Here is a 15759-nt window from a genome sequence, read left to right as displayed (position 1 = left end):
AGAGAGAAGAAAAATGGGTTTTGGAGATATAATACTGTTGTCACCCCTTTGATTTTCACTAGAAGGTACAAAAAGCTGTTTAAAATACTATCTGTTCATATACTGTTCTAGAACTTGTATGTATTTTTTGAAATGTCAGCATTGCAACAAAGTACGCAGTTGAATCTAGCATTTTGTTTCAATAATTATGAGATGACTTGAAGTGCTTTTGAGAAATTTAAAATTCATTTGAATTCTAACTGGAGAAACAAATAGGTGATGATAGTGAGTTGGATCACTGTTGCAGTTCCTTATTTAAACCTATCTTTTCTTCTGTCTTCATCTGGGAAAAAACCCAGAAAAGTATTAAATGCGTATGCCTGAATTTTTGACTATATTTTAAATTACCTTTATCTTGTTAGTTTTAACTAAAACTGTAATTTAAACCAGTTTAAAAATAATTTTTACTTCTGGGCATCTTTTTATATAATGGAAGGAAATAAGTTGAACACTTATGGGGGAAATGTAAAGTTGATGTTATGTCTTATTTTTGATATGGCTCAGTTTTTACATGACTATTAAATGCTGCCCTTTAAATCTAGTAGAAATGTTAAAGGTGAGGATGTTACTTTTTATTATAAAAGAAACAGCAGTAAGGGGAAGCATGTAGCTTTTAACAGATTTCATATTCTAGACTAGTTATGAAATGTGTTTTTGGTCTGGACAATAAAACATTTCTTGTCCAATAAGAAGATGATCTCTTTTTAAGGTTATGAGAAGACAGATGATGTTTCAGAGAAGACCTCGCTGGCTGACCAGGAGGAAGTGAGGACTATTTTCATCAACCAGCCCCAGCTGACAAAATTCTGCAATAACCATGTCAGGTAGGAACTTCCAAAGAATGCCGTGAGACCAGCCAGCAGAGCAGAGCTGGCTAGGTCAAAATGAAAATGCTTGCAAAGAACTTTCAGTGCAGTCGGTTAATATTTGAGAGCTCCCTGGTGGCAGTGTGAATAGGCTGTTTCTCCATCTTCTATCCCATAGAGAAATATTAATAAGAATCTGGAAATAGCGAGGAGCAGAAAGAATAAGCATCCATCCTCTACCAGGTCTACGTAGATGGTCTGAATAATGGAAGCTGCTTATGTGTAAATGCCTGTGTCCTAAACCTGTTAATAGAGCGATGCATTACTGGTTTTGGATAACAAGTTTTAACATTTTAGGAGAGGTCTTTGCAATTCTGCACCAAGAATTCCTTCTGGTTATATAGTCTTTAAATATTGGTTTTTAGTAGTTGTGAAGTTTAGTATGGTGGGGAGGAACGGAGGGCTGTGCGAATTACTTCACTGCACTGTTGTGTTTTCATTCCAACAATAGTGTAAAAAGTATCTGTAAGCACTGGCCACTTAAGCGGCTTCTGGGACCACATAAACACCTTCAGTGCCAGCAAAGTGTTTCTCCAGTGGCAGAGTTACTAGATTTGAGAAGTGCTCACTTAATATGTACAACTTCAAATTCTGGAGGAACACCTCTCAATTTGGGTAGTGTGGCATGTGTCTGCTTTAATCTCCGTTCTATTTGATAAACAATAGGAAGATCTAGATGTTTCTAAGAGCTAAGTGGTGATATCTTACTGATGTGGGCATATCTGGTGTGTTTAATGTGGATTTCTAGCCAAGTTCCTGGAGTGGCAGTGAAGAAAATTCAAGCAGAACCCCAGAAATCTCCCTGAAATTATCCAGAAAAGGCATCTCTGTTTACAGTGTCAGGTCAAATTGCTGATTTGGGGGGATTTTTTTTGCAAGATTTTATTTTCTACTCACATGTTGTACTCTGTCTTATGGAGGACTGGAGCCCTTTAACTCCAAAGTTGCTCTTCTTTGTAAGCTACTTCTAGTAATGTTAAGCAGGCTAACTGGCCAAAAAGGACAAAAGATTATGCAAAAAATAAAACCTGTGGTATTCACTGTTTACTATTTATTTAACCTTTTCACTCTCTTTCATTTAGGTTAATAACCCTTTGCAATATTCTCCCAGTTTGAAACAGCTGCAAATGTTCCTTATCTAACTTTTTATATGGTAGTAACAGAACTTTGTAGTATGGGTGCTAATTATGGAGAAGTTTTATACTGCTTTTCATTTTTGTTTTCTAGCACTGCAAAATACAACATAATCACATTCCTTCCAAGATTTCTCTACTCTCAGTTCAGAAGAGCTGCTAATTCGTTTTTTCTCTTTATTGCACTGCTTCAGGTAAAGTCATATCATAAAACCTTGTCAAATGTTCAGGTACTAATAAATGTTAAGCCCGTGACCAATCCCCTGAGGTTTGTCTAAATGCCGAGAGGTAAGCTGGTTTTGGTGGGCATTTCTGGCTCCTGCTGCAAGCAGTGTTAGAATCCACTACCTTTTCCAGCCTTTTGCTTCATTTTTATCAGCTTATTTTGGATGTTCTATAAATTTGATGTGGCAAGGACTGTTCATTTTGGGTGGTAAAGGGGATGGTACGTTTTCTTAAAGTGTTAATTTTTATAGTAAAAGTGTCAACTCTGAACCTTAGAATGCAAGAATTTAAATCTTGTGCTTCTCTTTGTATGTAAATTAGTTGTAGTCAGAAAAAGTTCCAGTTTATTAAAAATAGCGTGTTTAACATATACTTAAATTTGAAAAAATATTTTCATTGACCTTGAAAATAAAGAATTTTTAAAACACCACAAAACACAAGGAAAAAAATTTAAAACTCTCACTATTCCACCACCAGAGACAATTACTCTTAAATTGTGGGTATATATCCTTCTGGTCTTTCTTTTTTCCTTCCAACCGTTGTTTATTGATTTAGTTTACAAAAAGGGGATCATAGTATACCTATTGTTTTGTAACCTGCCGTATTCATATAACAATGTGTGGATATTTTCCCAGTTATTCATTGTGTTTCTAAAATGTCATTTTAATAGTTATATTTTAGTGAATAGATATACTGTAACTTATGTAGCCAATTTTCCAATGGAGGTGGTAGTCCTATATACAACTGCTTACCGTGAAACTAATTAACATGCTTTTCCAGTACTTATCAGATATGAACAAATTACTTCACCCAGCATTAGTCCGCCAAGATACTAAAATCAGTGAGGCATATTTTAGAAGGCACTAAGACTGTTTTCTTGAATCTATTGTAAATTTTCTAGTTCTCATTGGATTTCTCTTATTTTTTTTTTTTTTCCAAATAGCAAATACCTGATGTGTCACCAACAGGTCGTTACACAACACTGGTTCCTCTCTTATTTATTTTAGCTGTGGCAGCTGTCAAAGAGATAATAGAAGATATTGTAAGTATTCTATTTTTTTCATAAATGTATGTGACTTTGTTATTTATATATGTTTTAAATGTTAGTTTTTCCTTAAATCATTTAATTCTTGGCATGCGCTGTCCATTCAACTTCAAATGTCTAGAATATGTTCCTACCCCTGAAGTTAATTTTTGTTTTCTATAATATTGCTAAATGTTTGTTACAGTGTTCTGTTGCATTTATAGTTTAGCAAATAAAAGAAATTAATTTACTATACTAATTGACTTGAGGAGAAAAGTACATTTGAACATTATTTTCAATTAAATGAAAAAATCTCCAAATTAAGTGATTTTTTTGATATTTTCTATTTTTTAATTTAAATAATTTTAATAAATTTCACTTTATTAAATGCCTTTGATTCCTTCTCACTTTATTTAGTAGTTCTAAGCTTCTTTTTCCTTCATCTCATTTTTTAAAAGAAAGTAACCAAATTTGCTATTTTTATTCTGTAGTAATAAGAGCAAGGGGAAGTCACTTTCTCCTTTATAAAACTAACTCTCCCAGATAAATTCAGGCCTTTTTTCTGTTTTATCTGTTTTAACTGTCTTACTTGAGGAGACCAATGTTTTGTTTTGGTTTGATTTTTTCCTATTCTTTTAAAATACTTCATATATATATATATATATATATAGAGAGAGAGAGAGAGAGAGAGACTTTTAAGTTCAGGGGTACATGTGTAGGGTTGTTACATGGGTAAATGTGTGTCATGGGGTTTTATTGTACAGATTATTTCATCACCCAGGCATTCAGCTCAGTATCTATTAGTTACTTTTAGTTATTTTTCCTGATCCTCTCCCTCCTGCCACCTTCCACCCTCCAGTGGGCCTCAGTGTGTGGTGTTCCCCTCTGTGTCCATGTGTTCTCATCGTTTACTCCCACTTACAAGTGAGAACACATGGTATTTGGTTTTCTGTTCCTGTGTTAGTTTGCTAAGGATAATGGCCTCCATCCAGCTCCATTCATGTCCCTGCAAAGGACATGATCTCGTTCTTTTTTATGGCTGCATAGTATTCCATGGTGTATATGTACCACATTTTCCTATCCAGTCTATCATTGATGGGCGTTTAGGTTGATTCATGTCTTTGCTTTTGTGAATAAGGCTGAAATGAACATACACATGCATGTGCCTTTATAATAGAATCCTTTGGGTATGTACCCAGTAATGGGATTGCTGGGTCAAATGGTATTTCTGTCTTTAGGTCTTTGAGGAATCACCACACTATCTTCCACAATGACTGAACTAATTTTCACTCCCATCAATAGTACATAAATGTTCCTTTTTCTCCACAACCTTGCCAGCATCTGTTTTTTTTGACTTTTTAATAAATGCCATTCTGACTGATATGAGATGGCATCTCATTGTGGTTTTGATTTGCATTCCTCTAATAATCAGTGATGTTGAGCGTTTTTTGTGTTTGTTGGTCGCATGTATGTCTTCTTTTTAGAAGTGTCCATTCATGTCCTTTGCCTGCTTTTTTTTTTAGTTTTTTCTTTTTTTTTTTTTTTTTTTGAGACAGAGTTTCACTCTTGTTGCCCAGGCTGGAGTGCAATGGTGCGATCTCGGCTCACTGCAACCTCCACCTCCCAGGTTCAAGCGACTCTCCTGCCTCAGCCTCCCAAGTGGCTGGAATTACAGGCATGCACCACCACCACACCCGGCTAATTTTGTGTTTTTAGTACTGAGAGGGTTTCTTCATGTTGGTCAGGCTGGTCTCGAACTCCCGACCTCAGGCAATCCACCCACCTCAGCCTCCTAAAGTGCTGGGATTATAGGTGTGAGCCACTGCACCCGGCCCTTTTCCTACTTTTTAATGGGTTGTTTTCTTCTTGTAAATTTAAGTTCCTTATAGATGCCAGATATTAGACCTTTGTCAGAGGCATAGTTTGCAAGTGTTTTCCCCCATTCTGTAAGTTGTCTGTTTACGCTGTTGTTAGTTTTTTTTTTTTTCTTTTTTTGCTGTGCAAAAGCTCTTTACTCAGATCCAATGTGCCAATTTTTGCTTTTGTTGCAATTGCTTCTGGCATCTTTGTCATGAAATCTTTGCCCATGCCTGTGTCCTGAATGTACATATGTACCTAGGTTTTCTTCTAGGGTTTTTATAGTTTGGGGTTTTATATTTAAGTCTTTTTTTGTTTGTTTATTTTTTGTTTTTTTTTTGTTTTTGAGCTGAATTTTCACTCTGTTGCCCAGGCTGGATTTCAGTGGTGTGACCTTGGCTCGCTGCAGCCTCTGCCTCCTGGGTTCAAGCGATTCTCCCATCTCAGCCTCCTGAGTAGCTGGGATTACAGGTTCCCACCACCATTCACAGCTTTTTTTTTTTTTTTTTGTATTTTTAGTAGAGACAGGGTTTTGACATGCTGACCAAGCTGGTCTTGAAGTTCTGACCTCAGGTGATCCACCCACCCACCTTGGCCTCCCAAAATGCTGAGATTGCAGGCATGAGCCACCGTGCCCAGCCTTCATTTAAGTCTTTAATCCATCTTGAGATGAGTTTTGTATATGGTGTAAGGAAAGGGTCTAGTTTCAGTCTTCTACATATGGCTAAACCAGTTATTCCAGCATCATTTATCAAATAGGGACTCCTTTCCCCATTGCTTGTTTTTGTCAGCTTTATCGACAATCAGGTGGTTGTAGTTGTGCAGTCTTATTTCTGGGTTCTCTGTTCTGTTCCATTGATCCATGTGTGTTCTTCTACTAGTACCATGCTGTTTTGGTTACTATAGCCCTGTAGTATAGTTTGAAGTTGGGTAGCATGATTGATACCTCCAGCTTTGTTCTTTTTGCTTAGAATTGCCTTGGCTATTTGGGCTTTCTTTTTGGTTCCATATGAATTTTTAAATAGTTAAATTTTAAACTATTCATTGACATTCTTTACAGAATGTCAATGGTAGTTTAATGGGAATAGCATTGAATCTGTAAATTGCTTTGAGCTGTATGGCTATTTTTACAATATTGATTCTTCTATCCAGGAGCATGGAATGTTTTTTGTTTTGTCATCTCTGACTTCATTGAGCAGTGGTTTGTAGTTTTCCTTGTAGAGATCTTTCACCTCCCTAGTTAGCTGTACTCCTAGGTATTTTATTCTAAAATAGTTCTTTGCCAGTCTGAGATGACAATCTGTTAAGCCTTAGGAAAGTAAGATGGTAAAGCAAGGAAATGCTGAGAAATTGTTTAGAATGCTCCAATTTAAAGTTATACAAACATTAACATTTTTTCTATAGAGGATCAAATTGGGATCTTATTAAGACGGCATGTGCCATATTAGGAATGGGTCAATTGAAGATTTAGATCATCAGTTTCAAAAGCATCCAAGTATTTAAGAGTACAAACAGGTGTTGTACATGTGTGTGCATGTGTGTGAAACAGCGTAGTCCTCTTGATTGAAAATGACATACTTGATGGAGACACTAGCTGAGAAGTGTAAGAGATTCCTACCTGTATTGCTCCACGCTGACTTGCCAACCTTTAAATTGTGGTAGGACTTGGCAGTCCACGGGGATTGGTCTTTACTACACTTTTGTCACTTTCTTTGCCTTATGGACTTCCCTTTTCTTTGTTTAGCCTAATTTTCGTTGAGTAACTTTAGTTTGCTAGGCATCCTGCTAGTGTTTTGCAAATGTTTTTCTCATTTAACTTTTTCAGTAACTTTGAAAGTTGGATGTTAACCCAGTTTTAAAGGTAAGGAAGCTGAGGCTTAGAGAGGTCATGTAACTTGTCCAAGAAAGTGATAGAATCAGAATTCCGTCCTATCCAGTGCTCTTGGCTCTGCATGATTGTGAAGAGTCACCAACAGTAATATTAACAACATTTATTGTGCTTCTAGGTTGTACTTACTCTATGTCCTTTACATTTACTAAACCTTATAACAACCCTTGAAGATGTTATTGATCTTATCCCTATTTTATAGATAAGAGGAGGCAGGAGGGGTACCGTAACTTGTCCAATGTCACAACTGGGGCTGTCAGAATTCAAAAAAGGCATTTTGGCTCCAGACTCCTGCCTTATAATCACTACTTAAAACTGCCTTCCCTGTCTGTTTTGTTTTGTTTTGTTCCCTGGCAAAGCTATAATCTCTCTAGCTATGGTTTCCAGTACTCCATCTTTGAAAGTACATGGCAAATAAAATTGTATTCAAGAAGTTTTGTTTTTTGTTTTTTGTTTTTTAACAGAACTCTTTTTGGCATAATATAATAATTGGGTACTATTAGAAAGCTGCTAATCATGCAGTCCTAAAGAATGTAATAATAGTATTGTGATACAATAATATTATATGGAGTAGTTTTCCAGTGAAATCACTGTTAAGAAATTGGCTAGAAATTGTAAGAGTAGCTTAACAAGAAGTTTATGTAAAACTGTAGAGTGATAGAAAGTTTGAAAGAATACTCTCTAAAATGGGGGACAAATCAAATAGCAATTTAGATAGTTGGACAAAGAGCTGTCTTTATCAGTGAGAATAATGAATACATTTATTCATTCATCCCTTCAGCAAGAACATTTGAAGAACTCTTGAGCTGCCAGGTATTCATTAGGATATGTATGAGGATGTGTTAAACTTTGCTGTGCTGGTAATCGTGTCTCGTATGTCAGTGGCTTAATACATTGTTTGTTTTTCAGTTACTGAAAGACACATGATGGAGGGCATCAGGGAATAACCTGAATCAAGATTCTGCTTTGTGGAATATTGGTGGTTATTGTAGCAAGGGTGGGGAGAAGGGATGGGATCTCACTTCTTCTATGTTTTGGTCCAGAAAGGGGGCACACATCTCTTTATAGCTCAATATTAGAACTAGTGACATGGCAAAGAGAAGGTGTTATCTCAAGGTCCATGGAAGTGGAGAGCTGGATATTGGTGAAGACTGGTCATGGCTGCCACTAATACATCAGTGAATAAAGTAGAGATGGCAATCCAGTAAACTTTCCTATATTCTATTAGATAATGTTTTTAAATCTATATATAGAGATTTAAAATTTAAAAGATAGATTAGATAGATAGATAGATAGATAGATAGATAAAAATATAATTAGAATTGCCTGCAGGTAAGATACTGAAGATTTATCCACCCCAGTGCATTTTAACTCTTGATGCTTTAGACAACATAGTATCATTTTCTATTTTTATGTGTTAATAGCAACACGCATACTTGAAAATACTCTAAAATTGATGGAGAACTCTTTTCTAAAAAGCTGTATTATGCTAAATGCTAGTTCCTATGATAAAGATCAAATTTGTTAAATTGATATTTACCACTAACAATGTTCCCTCTTTGCTATAAACTTGTTAATTTAAATACCAGTAGACTCCATTCATTATAAAACAGTTATTCAAAGTCTACAGTGTGTAGGAACCAAATACTGAGACTATGTTAGTGAGTAAAAGTAGCCGTGATGGAGCTTGTATCCGATAGAAGAGATCGACATTAATCAAGTAATCACACTGGTGAGAATTGCTTAAACCCTGGAGGCAGAGATTGCAATGATCCAAGATCCCACCACTGCACTCCAGCCTGGGCGACAGAGCGAGACTCCATCTAAAAAAAAAAAAAAAAAAAAATCATACTAGGTTATTAATGAGAATTAAATGATGCACATGAAGTCGTTAGAATAGTGCCTGGTATATAGTAAGTGATGAACAAATGTTAACTGTATTATCATCTACAGATCCTTTTGGCTAAACAGTGGAAAATGGATTACAAGGAAAACAGCATTTGTGCAGACAAGAATATTCCAGTTGTTAGTGTAAAAAATATATATAAGATATATTAGACTCAGCATGTATGGTAGACATGGTGAAAAGAAAGAAAATGAATTTACTACATTTTTAAGTATAAGACTGACAAGACTTAACCACTCTCTAACATGCTACATACCCTATTCTATCCACAACCACTGGAATGTAAGCTCCATGCAAGGAAGGGGTTTTGCCACTTGTACTGTAGTCTCGGCAGCAGTAACAGGGCCTGGCACATAGTCAGTGTTTAGTAAATATTTATTGAGTGAAAGAATGGCTTGGATAGGAATGAGAGGAAAATAAAGGTATAAGAATGAAGTTCCTGGTTTGGGTAAATGAATGGCATGTGTTTCCATGTCTGAGACAAGTACCAGGTCTTGGAGATTAAGGTCACAGGTTGCCTTGTGGACAGTTTGAGATGCCTTTGAGATTGCCAGAGAGATGTTAAAGACGCAACCAGATATAATCGTGGAGCTCAGATGAGAGTTTTGACTGCTATGTATTTATGTACTGGTTATAATTGAAACTGAAGGTATGAAAGAGTTGTAAGAAGAGAATGTGGAGTGAGAAGCGAGGAGGGCCAGGGAGTAAGCCTTGAGCAATACCATCGCTGAATAGCAAGTAGGGAAAGGAGACAAGAAGGGGTCAAGGTGCAGATTGTAAACCTGGCAATGATGTGATAAGAAATATTTAGGGAGGAAAGAGTTTCCAGAAGGAGGGAGTGGTCAGCATTGTATACTGTGTATTCTGAACTTCATAATACTGTTTATACAATACAGTTTATTGGTGTGCTATCAACCTAATACTGATGATATCAAATCATTAGCCTTCAGTGATAGTAAATGAATTTGGATTATGACGTAGTTGAGGTATTTAAACTCAGAGAATAGCTTAATTTTTTATGAACTCTTAGTTTTAGAAGGAATAATCTCATCAAGACACAAAAGTTAGATGCTTTCTTCTTGTAGTCTTGGGATTAAAATCTGCCTATTGAGGTAGATCCTTAGTATATTGAACACACTTGTTTCATGACAAGTAACCTAATTTATTCTGTGATGGGAAGATAGAGGAAAGAGATGCTCTTGTGCAAGAATTCTCTGTAGATGCAAAGTGATGTTTAAGATCGCCTCGGGTTTCACTAAGATTAAATTTCCTCTTTGAAGTGGAATGTTTCATTAATTAGCTTTTATTTGTCTCCTTTAGTTGGAAATCTAACCATTGTCTCTTATTTTGGAAACATCTGTGCCTCTTTTAAATATCTAAATTTACCTTGGACTGTTATTTTTGATCAAAATTTATTTTGAATCACTTTCTAATTTTCTTATAATCTCTACTAACAAGCAAAAAGAGTATTTTCAAAGTTCTATAACTAGAAAATCTCTACTGGTGCTACATATTTAACAGAACTTTAAACATTTAAGAATCTTTTTTGGCAAACTGTGCTTGCTTTTGGAAGCAATAATATGCCTATTAAAAGTCTACATTAATGCACTTTTATTAGTGAGTATTTTATACTGAAAAGGAGTTCTAATTGTGTTCCTGCATGTCTATGTGGGTAGAATCATTCTCAATAATTCTTTCGCAGAGGCATTTTGAATGTTTTGTTCGTATTTTGTGCAGTTCAGTAGCTGATTGTTTCCACGAACTGGGTGTACACTGCCAGCTCTTATCTGTTCCTCTTGGGTGTTGCCATATCCTGGAGGAGTGCTAATCCACACCTCTAGATTTTTCTCTTGCAGTGTTTTCATATGTGCACGGTGATTCTGAAAACTGTATTTTTTCTCAAATGGAAAACTTAGGAACTCATTTGTTTTACATTTGTTCCAACCCATATTATAGTCAGGTATGCACAACTAAATTCAACTTCAGGCTTTACATGACAGGATCTTTGAGCAAACAGAGTTAGTTACACTAAGCACTCTTCTGCAGTGTTAAGAGTTCGATGAGTTATACTCGATGCTGTAAGTTTAGATGAAAACCTCTAGGTGAACCGGAGAGAAAATAAGCTTCCCTGGCCACTCAGATTCTCACCTTTCCTCTGACCTTCTGTTTCTTTTTCTTACCCACTGCTGTAAAACCTTGGCTTATGCAACTCTTTAAACTTACCTAGACTTAGACTGACTCACTTCCTTATTGTGTAATTTTGTAGGTGCTCTTGGGAGGAAGGAAAATATGATGAGATTATGTAATTCAGTGGCTTTCGGTTGCAAGTGGTGAGAGGAGGAAATGCAGGAGAGCAGTGAACAGGAGAGTCTATATGTCAATGGTAGACGTTGTTGGTTCAAGTCATTGACAAACATCAGCACATCATTGAATTATAGAGGATGTGCTCAGCTTAATTTGGTAATGAATTTTGTAAGAAGCTGAAAATATTTCAATACCATTATTAAACGGTAGTTCTTATAGATAATTCTCTCAGGCAATCTCCTTTTTAAAGTGAGTTATTAAAGCAAAATACTAAATCAACCTTTCATACTTTTCTAGTACATTAAAATTTTAATCCTACCTATGTGCTGAGGTAAGATCCTCGTGAGGACCACAAACTTGTGCTCTCAGAAGAGGGGCACTGTATGGAGATACTGGGAATTGTTCTTTCAGTTTTAAAATTCCTAGGTATGCTCCAATTCTTCCCATCACCATTCCCCCAGCAATGCATACTTTAACGTTGACATGAATGAGAAAGGATAAAAACCTTGAGAAACATAAGCTAAATCTTTTTTGGTATGAGTGTTCTCTTGTTTTAGTAATGTCATTCACATTTTCATAGTTGTTCTTTTTGCTTTTAAACCTTAGAAACGACATAAAGCCGATAATGCAGTGAACAAGAAACAAACGCAAGGTAGGAATTTTACATGTTTTTTTCTCATATTTGTCAAACCCACTTGTGGTATATACAAACACTTCAATTACATATAATCCAATTGCAAATACTGTGCATCTCAAGTTTTTGTTTTGGGGCAGATTGATTTTTGCTTTGTGGCATTTGTTAGGATGACACTTAAACTCACTTTAGAGTGATTTATAGTGATAATACTTTTGAAAGCCAACATTTTAAATATATTTAAGTGTGTCATAGCAATATTCTCTCAAATATAGTCCATAAAAGTCTGCAGTTGTTTTGACAGTGTTTAATATTATAAAGTGTCTTTATTTTGTTTGTAATCTACAGATGTTATTCTAGAAAAGATGTATAGAAAATAAGCTCATGTGATGTCACTTGAGTGAAAAGCATTTTGGAAACACTCTGAGTTATACATGCAGATGACAGACACTCCAGAAATAAAACAAATACAACCAGGCCTGCTTCTGTACAGTGCATGGCATTTTGGCACAGCTCTTTTTGGGTGGGGCTCATTTTGATACAGCCAAAACCAAAATGATCTTTAATACAAGCAAATGGGCTGTCATGTTCTAAGATTTTGTTTTTAAATGCCCAGGAGTGTGAGAAACAGACATCTTAGCTCATCTCTGAATGAGTTTGCCCCATCTGAGAATCTCGTCTCTGAAGTTCTTTGATGCGGTGAGGATCAGTGATGTCTGCCAACATTATCTGATATTTAGGAAGACTATTTTTATACTGCTAATATTTCTATGGAGTCCTGTCAAAATTCCCTGCTTCTTTTTCGCCACCTCCCACAATAGGCATTATATGCCGATTTTTAATACACTTAAGGACGATATATTTACTAATTAACCTAATAAATTTGCAAAATATTTACTGCGATTATTTTATTATGGAACATATAAGAAAGTATAAGATGGGAACTTCAGCTTACAACTTATGAAGAGCTTATAACATATTTGTTGAAATAGGTCCGTGTAAAAACATGTAAAAGTGCAAAGAGATGATCTGTGTGGAAGATGAAGGATTTGGACTACATGATCTCAGTTCTCTTCAGATTTTTGTGGCAAATCATGGTTTCTATGTCAAGTGCTATAAAAATTGGTAAGGAGAGAAAATTGTGGTGTATCATGAGCTAGATCTTGAATTTTAGGAGGACACTGGATGAACAGAGAGGAATGGAGAAGATATTTTTATGTGTGGGTTGAGTGGGAAAGGAGGAGGAGGGGTTTTTCCGGAAAATAAGAAGACTGTAGGACTGCTTTGCTAAATCATTATTAGACTGCCAGATGCAGAAAGGAGATTCGCATCAGAGAGAAACAAAATCATGATTTAAAGGGTAGGCTGAGGTTGAATTGTATAGGATCTTGAATGCTAAGCCAAGGGGATTTCAACATTTCTTGTGGATACTGAGACACTGTTGAAGGTTTATGAGCCAAAATGAGACAGGCCGAGCATGTGGGTTAAAGATGTAAGGCAGAATGAACTGGAGTAAGGGACTGTTAGAAGCCTGGGACAGAGCTACTCCAGGAGTTTAGTTGTGAAGGGACAAACACAGGAACTGAAAGGGAAAAAATCCAGATGTTTCAAGCCTGGTATTTTTGGCAATATGCAGTTTTTGCATTTGTTGCCATACTGCTTAGAAAATTTAGCAACAGCTTTTGAAACAGAAGTACATAAATGCTTTTCCAATGCATAATGTATCTTGTATCCGAGGGCTTCTATGTTCAGTGACTGGCAGTTACTGATTTTCAAGCCTTGGCTCAAGAAGTCAGCATAGTACAGTGGAGGTGTGGTCATCATAGCTATGATGATTTTGGGCTACCACACGGCTGCTCCACCCTTCTGCGTACTTGCCAACCTCCAAAAAAAAATTCCTTTGTCTACCATTCAGATAAAATTGTATTTCTTGACTATCCATCTTGGTTCATGAGTCCCCTTCATAGATTAACAGGATTGGCCCTATGGCTAAATACAAGAGTAGGCAAGTGAGAGGAAAAGCTTCTATAATAAATGTATATAAAACTCAATTCAAAAATAAAATATTAGGGCTTAGCTATAAAAGCCATTTTAGTCAACAGAATACACTCCATATCTGTAGGTTTCTCATCCTAAGATTCAACCAATTGAAGATCAAAAATAGAAAAAAACAAAAAACAAAAAATCCAACAAGGCTGGGCGCACTGGGTCATGCCTGTAATCCCAGCACTTTGGGAGCAGAGGTGGGTGGATGACCAGAGGTCAGGAGTTCGAGACCAGCCTGGCCAACATGGCAAAACCCCATCTCTACTAAAAGTACAAAAATTAGCTGGGGGTGGTGGCAGGCCCCTGTAATCCCAGCTACTTGGGAGGCTGAGGTAGGAGAATTGCTTGAACCTAGGAGGCGGAGGTTGCAGTGAGCCGAGACTGTGCCCCTGCACTCCAGCCTAGGTGACAGAGAGAGACTCAATCTTTAAAAAAAAAAAAAAAAACTGCAACAATAAAAAAATACAAATTTAAAAATATAGTATAACAACTATTTACATAGCTATTTACATATTTACTATTTATGTTGTGTTAGGTTTTGTAAGTAATCTAGAGATGATTTAAAGTATATGAAAAGATATGCATAGGTTATATGAAAAAATACCACACCAGTTTAATTAAGGGACTTGAGCATCCATGGATTTTTGTATCCATGGGAGATCCTGGAACTAATCCCTCAGGGATATTGAAGGACTGTACTTTCCTTCAGACTGTATTAAGTCCCATATCCAAGAAATTATGGCTTTGATGTTGGTAGTTGAATTTGTTTCCTAAGAGAATGGTATATTTTTGTTTTCCCCTTTGCTGCCTTTGAGTATTGGTCTTCTTGGTTTGGCAGTTGATAGGAGATAACAAAAATGTTCAAGTAGGATACTGTTTGCTGTCAGATAATTCAGATTGCTTAGCATGAAAGCCATCTGTTATTAGACCAGAATGAAATTCAATTTGCTTTTCTGAATTGAGGCAGAAGTGGGTGTATAGGAGTGGGGAGGGAGGAGTATTGGGAGGAGTATTTTTGACAGGTAATTAATTTTTGACGGACATCTGAAGCATCCAACTCAAATTTTCATTTTGTCAATGTTTATCAAGTCCACATAATGTGTAAGAGACATTTTTCCCTCAGTCAAATGTTAACCCTTTTATATTCACAGAAAAATGAATATTTTCTCTCCTTATGTGAGGCATCAGAGGGTAACCCTCTCATTTCTTAGCAACATCGGAAATATAAACTTGTCATTTTATTTCCAACATTTTCAACCATTTAACTGAAAACTGGTGCTTATTGGATGCCCTGTTTTCTCTGATAAATTAACTCAATCAGGGATTGAATTATGGAGCTGAGACCTAACTCAGAACCTCACGGTTGTCAACACCACTTTTGGAAACAAGGCTTGCCCCAGAGATATATAAGCTGGTTTGGTTGATGATTCAGTGACCTGACGAGTGTAAAATTGTGTATTGTTTTCCAAGAACCTGGTTGCAGAGGGAGGACAGAGTAGATTGACGCTCAGAAGTCCAGGGATGTGAGTGAGTCTTGATGAGTTTTATGGGTCCACTCTGCGCAGAGCATGGTGGCTGCTTCTCTTTGCTCCAGGATTTTTGTCGTGTGATGGTTTGTGCATACTAGATAGGAACACTACAGATTGAAGGTCTGACTCTTACTCAGCTTTGTGTTCCCAATAGCTCCCAGACGAGGGGCCTGTCTTAGCAGGTACTCTCCATGTGCATGGTAAATGAACGAGTAAATAAACCACTCTCCGGATAAATACTTGAGTCTACATAATAAAGGAAGAAGAAAGACTGGAAATCGAAAGAAGCCTTCCTGAAAATTCATTAT

At 36.4% G+C, this 15759-nt stretch overlaps 1 protein-coding gene across 2 annotated transcripts in view; it reads left to right on the top strand.

The window, feature by feature from the left end:
• The window catches only part of ATP8A1 (ATPase phospholipid transporting 8A1), a 268521-nt gene that overhangs the window by 36882 nt on the left and 215880 nt on the right, over positions 1-15759 (top strand). For both annotated transcript variants that reach the window (XM_025386297.1, XM_025386299.1), the window contains exons 2-5: positions 749-863; positions 2133-2232; positions 3207-3305; positions 11849-11894. In XM_025386297.1, the coding sequence (XP_025242082.1) occupies positions 749-863; positions 2133-2232; positions 3207-3305; positions 11849-11894 (360 nt within the window). The remainder of the gene's footprint in view (positions 1-748; positions 864-2132; positions 2233-3206; positions 3306-11848; positions 11895-15759) is intronic.

Source organism: Theropithecus gelada, chromosome 5 (genome assembly GCF_003255815.1).
Source record: "Theropithecus gelada isolate Dixy chromosome 5, Tgel_1.0, whole genome shotgun sequence".
In the NCBI taxonomy this organism is placed as follows: domain Eukaryota; kingdom Metazoa; phylum Chordata; class Mammalia; order Primates; family Cercopithecidae; genus Theropithecus; species Theropithecus gelada.
Note: the sequence above shows the minus strand (reverse complement) of the source record. Positions and strands in the feature narration are given on the sequence as shown.